Source organism: Rana temporaria, chromosome 6 (genome assembly GCF_905171775.1).
Source record: "Rana temporaria chromosome 6, aRanTem1.1, whole genome shotgun sequence".
Classification (NCBI taxonomy): Eukaryota; Metazoa; Chordata; class Amphibia; order Anura; family Ranidae; genus Rana; species Rana temporaria.
This window is the reverse complement of record NC_053494.1, coordinates 140,443,734-140,457,715: the sequence shown is the minus strand read 5'-3', so window position 1 is coordinate 140,457,715 and position 13,982 is coordinate 140,443,734. Positions and strand designations below refer to the sequence as shown.

The 13,982-nt window shown below is 42.1% G+C and overlaps 1 protein-coding gene across 1 annotated transcript in view; it reads left to right on the top strand.

Annotated features, from left to right (window-relative positions):
- The window catches only part of ERBB4 (erb-b2 receptor tyrosine kinase 4), a 1,211,692-nt gene that overhangs the window by 1,052,515 nt on the left and 145,195 nt on the right, over window positions 1-13,982 (top strand). Inside the window, exon 20 of the mRNA XM_040358486.1 lies at window positions 12,984-13,169. Within this exon, the coding sequence (XP_040214420.1) occupies window positions 12,984-13,169 (186 nt within the window). The remainder of the gene's footprint in view (window positions 1-12,983; window positions 13,170-13,982) is intronic.

Below are 13,982 nucleotides of genomic sequence, written 5' to 3'. Positions count from 1 at the left end.
GGGGAAAAAAGGACGTTAATTTTGTTTTCGAGCCACGTCGCACGACCGCGCAATTGTCAGTTAAAGCGACGCAGTGCCGAATCGCAAAAAGTCCTCTGGTCAGGAAGGGGTTTAAGTGCCCAGTAAGGAAGTGGTTAAAGTGGTTGTGGAAATGTGAATAAACAGGCAGGGACAGACAAGCTTAATGTGGATGTAAACTCTCTCCTATACCCAGTGAAGTGAACAGCCTCAGATGACACACAGAGATGAAACAAATCTCCCTACATAAGTTTTATTTGTATATCTGCTGTCTTCAGCTTTCTACACGGTTTAGAAAGTGAACACTGGGGGTTATTTACGAAAGGCAAAGACACTTTGCAGTACAAGTGCAAGCCACAAGTGCAAAGTGCACTCTAAATTGCACTGAAAGTGCACTTGGAAGTGCAGTCGCTGTAGATCCAAGGAAAATAAAAAAACATAATTTTAGCTTGCACATGAATGGATAATAAAATCAGCAGAGCTTCCCCTCATTTCAGATCTACCCTTCAGATTTACAGCGACTGCACTTCCAAGTGCACTTTCAGTGCAACTTCCAGTGCACTTTGCACTTGTAGTTTGCACTTGTAGTGCAAAGTGGATTTACCTTTCATAAATAACCCCCATTGTGTTAAGCCTCATACACACGACTGGTTTTCCCGGCAGGAAAACTGCCAGGAGAGCATTTGACCAGGAATCCTGGCCGTGTGTATGCTCCCTAGCAGTTTTCCCGACAGGAAAACTGCCCGGGAAAAATAGAGAACCTGCTTTCTATTTTCCCGTCCGGATTCCCGGCAGAGTGAACTGAGAAAAACAGTCGTCTGTATGCTTACCTGTTCCATTGGAAACCCGTGCATGCTCGATAAGAGTTCGACACATGCGCGGTAGCATACAAGTTTACTGTGGTTCCTGGCAAGTCGATGACGTCACTGCGTTCTTGCCATTCAAAAGAACGGCGATTCTTTTGAATGGCGGTCTGTATGCACGTCAAGCTTGCCAGGAACCCCGTTGGGGAAAACCAGCGTTTTTTCCTGACAGGATTACCTGCCATATGTACAGGGCTGCTCTCTATTTTCTCATTGGCATTCCCGGCAGAGTGTTTCCTGCTGAGAAAACCGGTCGTCTGTATGCTTACCTGTTCCATTGGAAACCCGTGCATGCTCGATAAGAGTTCGAAGCATGCGCAGTAGCATACAAGTTTACTGTGGGGTGTAGCAAGATGGCGGCGACAGCATCGAATGTGACGAGCACAGGCTCTTTGTAGTCGATGACGTCACCGCGTTTTTGCCATTCAAAAGAACGGGGATTCTTTTGAATGGCCTCTGTATGCATGGCAAGCTTGCCAGGAATCCCGTCGGGAAAACCGACGTTTTTTTCCTGATGGGATTTCTGCCCGTGTGTACAGGGCTTTAGAAATGTTTTTTCCTGTTCCACCACTTGGTGTGGAGTCTGGGCATACACCATGACAGCTGATTGGATTAAAGACACATCCCCCATTCCCCATAGGCAGAGGAATGAAAAAACGTGCAGAGCTGTGCTGTGAATAGACAAGCTCTCTGCGTATCTGTTTCCAAGCTACCTCCCCGACACAAATTTCCAGCTGCTTTTATCTCCTGTGTCGGAAAGCTTGTCAGACATCTTGGCTGACATATCATGCTGATAACTGAGAAACGGAGCAGCAAAAAGACACAGAACTCAGAGCTTTGAAGAGAGATAAGTAAACACTACAGATACAGTTACGTCCATATATATTAGGACACAGGCAGGGTGCTGGACGCATGGATTCTAATCAGGTTTTTTTTTAAGCATGTGATTAGAGCCAGAGGCTCTAATACATGGCTGCTCAACCTGCGGCCCTCCAGCTGTTGGGGAACTACAAGTCCCATCCTGCCTCTGTCTTTGGGAGACATGATTGTAACTGTTAGTGGCTTGCAATGCCTCATGGGACTTGTAGTTTTTCAGCAGCTGGAGGGCCACAGGTTGAGCACCCATGCTCTAATAGGCTTCAAAAAAGGGTGGGCTTGGGGTGCAGTGGACTGCAACTGCAGCCCACCCAGTTGTGTGACAATAGAAAATAAATATTTGCTATTGTAACACTGATTCTCCCCCTGCTCATTCAGGAAGGGGGTCATGAGAACCATCAACCAATTGGCTGAAAGGAGATCCGATTGGATTGGCTGCCAAAAGGAGGAGGGAGGTTATGCAGGGGAAGCGAGAAAGCAGCCGGAGAGAACAGCCCGGACCCCTCCCCACAAGATTTGGTTAAGTGGAGTGCCCCAACTACTGACTGACCGACCCGGGGGGGGGGTGCCTCCCGTGACCGTACCGACCAACTGACCTGGGGGGGTGGGTGACTGCCGTCCATGACCTGACCGACCAGGCGGTTGGGGGTGGCGATTGGTGGATCGTTTGATGCCCCCCCCAAAGGAAAACATCAGCCGCCACTGCTGTATGGACAGAAATACAAATCCTTTGGCAGATAGAATAGCTCTCCTACGGTATGTGTATTTATCTATGTTCAGTTTTTAGCCATTTTGCCTGAAGTTCAGATTTTACTTCCAGTGCCTTCTATCACTAATTGTTTATGGCTTGGTGCAAGATGCTGCTACCTCTCAGCAATCTGGAAATGAAAGTTATTCATATGCAATCTTTTATTTTTTATTTTTTCATTTTTACAATGTAATTTCTTAAGTGTTGGGCTTAATAGAGACACTAATATGAGAGTAGGGTTAGCTCCTGGGGTGATATCTTTAAAAAGAATAAGTAGCTACCCGTGAACGTCCTTGTCAGCACTTAAACTAGCCAAATTACAGGTATTGTCTGCAAATGAAGATGTTCTAGTGTAAAAGTAGTGTATTGTTGTGACTGTTAATAACCTGGGCTAGTGCTCTGTAAATTGGACTGTGTATCATGCATCTCTTTTTAGCACTGTCCAGCTCCAGCTGTTCGATAAGTTAAGGTGTGACTATCTGTAAAGAGAAGGTGGTAATGGGAATCTTGGAAAATGATCGTAAACTTCAAGCTGCAAAGAGTTCCCTAGGTGTTAGCTAATGATTCTTTATTGTGTGGTCACAAAGCATCATATATAGAGAGATCCCACATGGGGAGTCTGCTTAATCGCTTCTCTGCGTCCAGTCATTGTGGTTCTGTCTTCTCACTTTTCAAGGAACTGCTGGAAGACTAGCACTGATAGCAATCATTTCTACCCCCTGATATTCTCTAACAAAGAATGCACATATCTGGTTAAAACTGTATAAATAACAGAAGATATCTAAAAAATATAAAAACTAAAATATATATATACTTGCTGGGTTAAAAGGCTGGATTATATTTCTTTGTGTGAATTGCGGCAACTATTACTTTGATGCAAATCGCTTTTAGCCAAAGCGCAAGTTATTCTGTTTTTAACTGTTGGTATTTAAGCTGTACACAATGACATTTCGGTAAACTGTATAGTTGTATATTAAGAGCCATATCCACGTAGCGGATCGTAATTTTCGGCAGGCGTAGCGTATCGTAGTAACGCTACGCCGCCGCAACTTTGAGAGGCAAGTGCCGTATTCACAAAGCACTTGCCTCTAAAGTTACGGCAGCCTAGCGTAAATCTGCCCGGCGTAAGGGCGGGGAATTCAAATGATAAAGATGTGGGGGTGTTTTATGTTAATTTTACTTGACCCAACGTAAATGACGTTTTTTTCTGAACGGTGCATGCGCCGTCCGTGGGGGTATCCCAGTGCGCATGCTCTATCCGCGAACGACTTACGCGAACGATGTCAAATTTTTTAAATTCGACGTGGGAACGACGTCCATACTTCACATAGGATACGCCTCATATAGCAGGGGTAACTATACGCCGAAAAAAGCCTTACGGAAACGGCGTAAAAAATTCGCCGGCCGGATGTACGTTCGTGGATCGCCGCATCTAGCTAATTTGCATACTCGACACGGAAATCGACAGAAACGCCACCTAGCGGCCAGCGTAAATATGCACCTTAGATCCGACGGAGACTAAGACGTACGCTAGTCGGATCTAGCCCAGCTTCAGGCGTATCTTGTTTTGTGGATACAAAACAAACATACGCCAGAGCAAACTAGAAGTTACGCGGCGTATCAATATATACGCCAGCGTAACTTCTTTGTGGATCTGGCCCTAAGTTGGTATTAAGTCTAAACCCAAAAATGTAATATATTGCAGCTTACCAAACATTAGATGTGGTGGCTGCCTTTGTTTTCTTTTTTTATGCTGCGTACACACAGTCGGAATTTCCGACAACAAATGTTCAATGTGAGCTTTGTTTTGGAAATTCCCACCGTGTGTATGCTCCATCGGACATTTGCTGTCGAAAACAAAAAATTTAGCTTGTTCTTAAATTTTATGACAACAAAGGTTCTTGTCGGAAATTCAAATCGTCTGTATGCAATTGCGACGCAAAAAAAACCTACGCATGCTCGGAATCTATTCGATGCATGCTCGGAATCATTGAACTTCATTTTTCTCGGTTCGTCATAGTGTTGTACGTCACCACGTTTTTGAAGTTTGGAATTTTCGACAACATTTGTGTGATCGTGTGTATGCAACAAAAGATTGAGCCAACATTCCGTTGGAAAAAAAATCCAAGTTTTTGTTGTCGGAAATTCCGATCGTGTGTACGTGGCATAAGTCTTTCCCTCTGTTTTCACCTGGTGATCTGGCCAGTAACATACCTCCTGTATCAGAGTGCCCTTATTCTGGATGACGGAGCACAGCGGGCCTTTGGACAGCAGCATTGTGAAGCCCTGTACACACGGGCCAGAATCTCGTCAGGAAAAAAAATTGTTTTGGCAAGAATCTCTTGCCGCCCGAGTGTACAGACACTCCATTCAAAAGAACCACGGTTCTTTTGAATGGCAAGAACGCGGTGACGCTCGTCACATTCGATGGCGTCGCCACCATCTTGTTGCACCCTACCTATGCCTAGGAAGCTATCGCGCATGCAAAGTCATTTCGAGCATGCGCGGGGAAACCCGAGACAGGTAAGTATACACACTCTTGGGTTTCTCGGCAAGAAAACACTCCTGAGAATCACAACGAGAAAATAGAGAGCAGGTTCTCTTGACGAGAAACCTCAAAGCCTCATACACACGCACGGTATACTCGGCAAGAAAGCTCTGCCAGCAGTTTTCTTGCTGGTTCTTGCTGAGTAAACCGAGCGTGTGTACGAGGCTTCAGTCTAGAGGGGAGGGGAGTGTTAGATGTACTAGAACATTTAGTAATACTACCAAATTAAAGAAAATGCAAGCTTACAGTGCAATTGCACAAGCAGTTCTAATGCCTCGTAGACACGATCATTTTTTTCCGACAGGAAAACCGTGTTTTTTTTTTCCAGCAGGAAAACGGCTCAAAATTGTCTTGCATACACATGGTCAAGAACGCGGTGACGTACAACACGTACGACAAGCCGAGATCAATTAAGTTCAATAGGCAGTTCGGCACTTCTGCTTAATTCCGAGCATGCGCAGTTTTTTTGCGCATCGTAATTGCATACAGACGAACGCGATTCGCAATAGGAATTTTTCCTGTCACAGAAATTGAGATCCTGCTCTCAATCTTTTCTTGGCAGGAAAACTGACAGAAAAGTGTGATGCAGCATACACACGGTCGGAATTCCTGACAAAAATCTCACATCGCACTTTTCTTGTCAGGAAAACTGATTGTGTGTACGAGGCATTACAGTTTTTGTTTTTTCCTTTTGGGATAAAGGTTATAAACAAATAAAAAAAAGCTTACCTGCATGCTTCATAACACTACCACAAAATTTGCCAAAACGTGGGACCTGAGATTCAATACCTTTCTGTCCCTTAGTGGGGCCTTGGCTGACCCTATTCCATTTCAATTTCTCTTTTTCTTTTCTTCTCTTGCATTTTCCTTTTATTTCCTGACCTAATTTTCCTATCTTGATGTACTCGCGTCTAGTACTGCTGGTGTGGTCATATTCTGCGGAACGTAAATACTACATTTCCTCAATAGTTTGATATGTTCTGCATTAACGGCAATGGTTGCAGTTTTTCCCTTTTATTAATGGGTTCTGGGACATATATGTGTGATATAATGTTGTTTGCAAATTTTTTCTAAGCACTGTCAATGCAATTCACAGTGCATCCGGAAAGTATTCACAGCGCTTCACTTTTTCCACATTTTGTTATGTTATTTCAAAATGGATTTAATTCATTATTTTCCTCAAAATTCTACAAACAATACCCCATAATGACAACGTGAAAGAAGTTTGTTTGAAATCTTTGGAATTTTTTTTTAAAAATCACATGTACATACAGTAAGTATTCACAGCCTTAGCTCAATACTTTGTTGAAGCACCTTTGGCACAGATTACAGCCTCAAGTCTTTTTGAAATATGATGCTACAAGCTTGGCACACCTATTTTTGGGCAGTTTCTCCCATTCTTCTTTGAAGGACCTTACAAGCTCCATAAGGTTGGATGGGGAGCGTCGGTGCACAGCCATTTGGAGATCTCTCCAGAGATGTTCAATCGGGTTCAAGTCTGGGCTCTGGCTGGGCCACTCAAGGACATTCACAGAGTTGTCCCATAGTCACTTCTTTGCTATCTTGGCTGTGTGCTTAGGACCGGTATCCTGTTGGAAGATGAACCTTAGCCCCAGTCTGAGGTCCAGAGCACTCGGGAAGCAGGTTTTCATCAAGGATGTCTCTGTACATTGCTGCATTCATATTTCCCTTGATCTTGACTAGTCTCCCAGTTCCTGCTGCTAAAAAGCATCCACACAGCATGATGCTGCCACCGCCATGCTTCACTGTAGGGATGGGATTGGCCAGGTGATGAGAAATGCCTGGTTTCCTCCTGACGTGACACTTGCTATTCAGGCCAAATAGTTCAATCTTTGTTTCGTCAGACCAGAGAATTTTGTTCCTCATGGTCTGAGAGTCCTTTAGGTGCCTTTTGGCAAACTCCAGGGGGGGCTGTCATGTGCCTTTTACTGAGGAGTGTCTTCTGTCAGGCCTGATTGGTGTAGTGCTGGAAAAAATATAGAAAATAGGTAGGACTTTATTGGCACAACCAACCACATATATACAAACATATAAATTGTATTACAGATACATTTTTTTTACAGAATCTATAAAATAAATCCACATTAATATATAAACACAAATAGCTAAAATACCGCTACTGTAAATAACCATCAGTAAACTTCATGGAGACCCGGAAAATCATAACATCAGTCCAAGAGTGTGGTTAAGTTTACAGAAAAGTGGTAAAGGGATGTTCAAATATTTGCTCCACATGTTACGCGCTTCTTCAGGAGATTTAGAGTTGACTAACAAAAAGAGAAAAAAACATAAATGAATATAAAATACACATAAAAACGAATATAGATAAAAATAAATATACATAAACAATATGATATTAAATAATGGTGAGCTGTCACTGGTCCCAGATTGGCCAAACCCAGACGCCCATATCCGGTCAGGATCGGATCAACCAAACAACTATGGGAACGTATATAACATAATCCAATTAGTTCTAATAAGTGAAAGCTAAGTATCCCTAAAAGGGAAGGGTACATGTACTTAAGGATCTGTGCCCCATATTGATCAATGGGGCATGGAAGCGAAGGGACAGTGAATAGTACTTACTAATTATAATGAGACCTATGATGCGGTTTAAAAACAGCTGATTACATATCTGGACGGGCAACAAGCAAGCTGGCTAGGGGATACAGTGGGTAATGGTCCTATCTCAAAGGTTTACACAGAACTGAAAAATACCTAAAATGGAAAGCATAACAGGGATGGCATAAATACCAGTACTGAGGCATCAACCAATATATATATATATATATATATATATATATATATATATATATATATATATATATATATATATATATATATATATATATATATAATGGGTAAACCAGAGAGTTCTCTGGTAATAACACTCACCAATATTGTAGATGGTTCCTAAAATAAGGAAGGGCCAGGGAAGGAATTTAATATAATGTAGATAGGTGAGGAAATCAGTTCCCAGATAAGAACAATAAATAAATGAAGATTGTTTCAACCATTCAGCCCATTCCTGATAAAGGGACCCATACAAGTGAGAATGCTGGTGTATCCCGGATTGAGGAGATAGGTAATATGCCTTTTCAATTGTTCTTCGGGAAGGTTCTCCTCTCTCCACAGAGAAATGCTGAAGCTCTGTCAGAGTGACCATCAGGTTCTTTTCTCCAAATCGCTCAGTTTGGCTGGGCCGCCCGGGTGCCTTTCCATATCATGTCCAATCAACGGAATTTACCACAGGTGGACTCCAGTCAAGTTGTGGATATTCAGTGGAAACAGGATGCACCTGAGCTAAATTTTGAGTGTTATGGCAAGGGCTTTAACCACTCGCCGCCCGCCTTATGCAAAAAGACGTCGGCAAAGTGGTTTCAATATCCTGAGTAGACGTCATATGATATCCTCAGGATATTGAGCCGCTGCGCGCCCCCGGGGGCGCGCATCGCGGCGATCGTTGTTGCAGGGTATCAGTCTGACACCCCACAACACCGATCTAGGTAAAGAGTCTCCGACGGAGACTCTTTGCCACGTGATCAGCCGTGTCCAATCACGACTGATCACAATGTAAACAGGAAAAGACGGTAATCGGCTTTTCCTCACTCACGTCTGTCAGATGCGAGTAGAGGAGAGCCGATCGGCTGCTCCTCTGACAGGGGGGTTTGTGCTGATCGATTATCAGCACAGCCCCCTGAGGATGCCCACACTGGACCACCAGGGATGCCACTAGACCACAAGGAATGCCCACCACAGGTATGCCACCCTAGACCACCAGGGATGACAATCATAAATAATGGATGCCAATCAGTGCCCACAATGGATGCCAATCAGTGCCCACAATGGGCATCACTGATTGGCAGGCATTATTGTTTGGCACTGATTGGCATCCATTAGTATGTTAGTGCCACCTATCAGTGCCCATCTATGCCCATCCGTGCCACCTATCAGTGCCCATCCATGCCGCCTATCAGTGCCCATCCATGCCGCCTATCCATGCCCATCCATGGTGCCTATCTGTGCCCATCCATGCCACCTGTGAATATGGGATAGCAGGTGGTGGCGCCTACTTAAGTGTAAAAAGTAAACTATGAACAAAATTAGTATAATATAACAAGTATGCCCACCTGAGTGGTTTAGATAATGTGCAAAAAAAAATATATGAAATTTCAAGTAATGGTGCCTACTCCCATGTAGGAACAACAAAAGAACAAATGAAAAAATAAATGAATAATACAAATAAAAAAATATATATATCACAAAAATATATATGCAATAAAGTGCTAGTGCTTATCCAAAAATGCAAAAAATATTGCAAACAGTGTATATCAAAACAAGTCCAATTTCCAATGTTGATTCATGCAAAATAAAGTGCTGCGTGCTCCGTGCAAAAACAGACTATGTTGCAAGCCTTCAGTGAATCACTCAGTGCTCTCTCCCAATGGTCCGGCACTCACCGGATCCAATTCCCCCTACAGGGGTAACAGGCTCTCACAATAAATATCCGTACTGCATCCCGCCAGGACTCTCAGTGCATAAAATTCTCAGCCGCTCAAAGAAGAGATAAATAAAGCGCCCAATAGCGTGATACCGTTTTGTAAATGAAATGCAATCCTTTAATTCACATACACAGGGTACTCACATTTAAAACATAGGTAAAAAGCCTTTAAAAACGAAGTGCTGTAGCTCAGAGATGCGATCGTTCTACCGGTTTCGTCTCTCTGACGTCATCTGGAGCACCAGTACTGTAAAGTAACCAGGCGCTACACAAAGATTGAGATATAAATATAAGCAATTATCCTTTTTTTGTCCTCCTATTCAAGGAGACAACCTATAACACTAAAAAGTGTTATGTCTGTGACCACATCCAGCATTACATTGCTTATAATGCAGTTTACACAGAGTAGAATCATGTATCATGGCAATAGAGCCATATCTAACTAAAGGAGACATGTATTTAGAGAAGCATGGAAGCTGCCATTGCTACCTGTTCTTCTTAAAAAAAGATCTCCCCCATTTTTTAACCACTTCAATACTGGGCACTCTAACCCCCTTCATGCCCAAGCCATTTTTCAGCTTTCAGCGCTGTCACACTTTGAATGACAATTGCGCGGTCATGCAACACTGTACTCAAATGAAATTTTAATCTTAATCTTAAATTTTTTCCCCACAAATAGAGCTTTCTTTTGGTGTTATTTGATCACCTCTGCGGTTTTTATTTTTTGTGCTAGAAACAAAACAATTTAGAAAAAAACAGCAACATTTTTACTTTTTGCTATAATGAATATCCCCTAAAAATATATATAAAAAATAATTTTTCCTCAGTTTTGGCCGATACGTATTTTTCTACATATTTTTGGTACAAAAAAATCGCAATAAGCGTATATTGATTGTTTTATGCAAAAGTTATAGTGGCTACAAAATAGGGGATAGATTTATAGCATTTTTTTTTTATTAGTAATGGCGGCGATCTGCGATTTTTATCATGACTGCGATATTGCGGCAGGCACATCGGACACTATTTTGGGACCATTCACATTTATACAGCGAACAGTGCTATAAATATGCACTGATTACTGTGTAAATGTGACTGGCAGGAAAGGGGTTAAGACTAGGGGGCGATCAAGGGGTTAAATGTATACCCTAGTGAGTGATTCTAACTGTGGGGGGAGGAGACTGACTGGGGGAGGCGACCAATCGGTGTCCCTATGTACAAGGGACACGCCATCGGTCTCCTCTCCCTGACAGGACGTGGATCTCTGTGTTTACACACAGAGTGGTCATGCTTAGTTACTGGGCAATCGCGGGTGCCCGGCGGACATCGCGGCAGCCAGGAACGCGCATTTTTGTTCCCAGTGACGTGGCAGGTGCACGCCCCCTAGTGGGAAGGCGAGGACGTCATATGATGTCCTCCCAGAACGAGATGCTTATCGTCCGACGGGCGGTAGTGTAGTGGAAATCAGGGGTAGCTGGAGGTTAGATGGGGTAATTTCTTACGATGTTGAGCGTGTACCTATTAAGGAGCCTTGTTGGGAACATATAGCTTTAAAAAGAGACAGTGGGCTTTGAAAAGTCCCAAGGCCAGGTGTTGTTTATCGGTGTATTTTTGTTGTATTCCATTTTAGACCCTAACCAGCTAAATGAGATGAAAATGTGAGGGGATCATTCAGTTTTGTTGTACAGTTGAAGAACTACAATATGGACAAACATTGCACAGACAAAAGCATACAAAGGGTTTTGTAAAGCTTCCCAGCACCCAGTAATTATTACTGGTAAATATATAGTATTTGACTGATAATGGCTAAAGTAAAACAGGTTATAAAGAACGATGGCAAACACTAAAAGGTGTTTGCTATCATTCTGTAAACCCTGTGTTTATTTTAGCCATTAGCAGCCAACTATTTTTACCAGTAATAATTATTGGGTGCTGTGCTGGGATGTTCAATGGAGAGTTGTGCAAATAGTAATTTCATTGTTGGATTGAAGGATTCTCCAAAAGTACAAGAAGAGTACTACACATAATAATTTAGAGTGAAATTGTAGGCCGATCCAAGCCAAAATGGCATCCCTCCAAGATCAAATACTTCATTGGAAGCTTGCAGTTTTTAGTAAAACACACACACACACACACACACACACACACAGATATATATATATATATATATATATATATATATATATATATATATATATATATATATATATATATATATATATGAAACACAACCTATTTATTGGAGTAAAGTCTTCTCAGTAAGAGGGCCTTATCCTACATTACTGTTTATAGTCTTTTGATGCTGCGCACGTCTTACAGCTCGCTACATCCCTGAGCTCAGTGCAATCGTTCACGTGTTTGGATTTCTTTCTAGCAACTCAGCAACATCACTTCATCTGAAACATATATATTTTGTTCTGTTCTGAAAATACGATTATGACGAGCAAATGCGGAGCCAAGACATCTGCTCTTTCCTTACAAAGGGAAAACTGTGAGATGTGACTAGTAATTAAGAGAGGTTTGTTTCAGCTTCTTCCTTCGAAACTTCAAATATTATGCAAATAGTGGGTTACAAAATTGCCCCCTACAGGAACATTAACATACTTCTCAACCAAAAATACTTTGTTGCTATTAACCCCTTAACTTTCTCCAATCTATTACTGAAAAAATGCCTCTATTTGGGCTTCTCAGATGTGATCTGGGAGGAAATGCTTAGCATAGAAACTCACTGAAAACTGAGCATGTTCACTAGCTGCCAACAGCTGCTCTGCAAAATTCCCAACTGCAGTGGGAACATGGACAGTAGAGGGAGAAAGAGAATAGCAGGATCAACCAGGTTTTTTGCAGAGTATAGAAAATGAATACCATGGTGACTGAGTATGAACAGCATGTGATGCAGCATTTATTGATAGTTTTTAATGATGTAGGTTTAATGACACTTTAGGTGATTTGGCTCAGTTAGTAATAGATTATGTCATACATAATTTCAAAACTCATTAAATGTCTTATTTTATGTGTTTACATGTTGTGAAAGAAGAACAATGCCATCACTGAGTTCTCTTCTGAAAATGCAATTTGCCTAGCTATCAGGCGTATGCAGTGTCCTTTTCTGAATCATTGATCCTAAACAAGTATAGATATTAGATTCTGACTGATTAAAAATTCTTTGACTTTCGTTAGCTGTTTAATGTCAGTGACTTCAGTGACTGGGCCAGAGACAGCCACAGGAAATAAGTATTTTAACAAGGAGTTCAGCAGTTTTAGCCTCTGTATATCCTTCAGAGCACAGAGACGTAAGAGGTGATATGTCTTTAGATAATGGTACTGTTGGTGCACAATGATACGCCCGCTTAAGATGCAAGTTAATGAGGTGACAACATAAGTAACTGTGTTGTGTGTTCTGCATTGCAGGAAGCCCTAATTATGGCTAGCATGGATCATCCCCACCTGGTTCGTCTTCTGGGAGTGAGTCTGAGTCCCACCATTCAGTTGGTTACCCAGTTGATGCCTCATGGATGCCTTCTGGACTATGTGCATGAACACAAAGATAATATTGGCTCTCAGCTTCTTCTCAACTGGTGTGTCCAGATAGCAAAGGTAAGGAAGATACATTACACAAAGTCCAAAATGATAATGAAAAAATACAAGGCTTACAAAAGGTAACACATCCACATCTTTAATTTCTGTTATGTGTGTGCTGCTAAAAATGCAATTTATGCTGTGTATATTAATGAAGGAGAGGGGATTCCACTCTTTACTCTCTACAGGACACCACCGTTTTTTCTATGCACGGAGCCTTCATGTGCCAGGGTATTTTATTTATTTATGTATAGTCTATGCTTTTTACGTTTTTAACCATTTCCTGTGTACCGCCTGCCAGCCCTTAAAGAGTTCTAAAAGCTGAGAGGTGAAGGCAGGCATTTGAGTCATGTGACCGCTGTGATTAGCTATCACAGCGGTCACATGATCAGAAAGTTCTTGATCGCTAGTATGCATTGGGAGCTTTCTCGTACCCACCAGCTACCGTGCTGGGTGTGCGCAGGGAGCACGCTCTCGGCATGGTAGGTGGTTTATACAGGACCGCCTATAAGGCCCATATGGCGAGAGGCTGCATATATGTGTGTGGCCAGCATCAGAGGGTTTGAGTTTTAACCAGAGGGTTACAGAGAGAGCCATTCAAATGGTCCTTACATAAGTAAAAGAGTTGTAAATGTTTAAAACATTAATGTTACACGACCCATTTTTTAACAAAATAAGTCAACCAGATACAATATAGAGCAATTCAAAAACATTTTGTAGTATAATATTGTGTTTTTTATGATCTGGAATACTAACTGTAAAGTACTAAGATCCCCATTTTCTCATTGGATCATGTACAATGAGCGCAGTACATGTCTCTTTTAAGGGAGA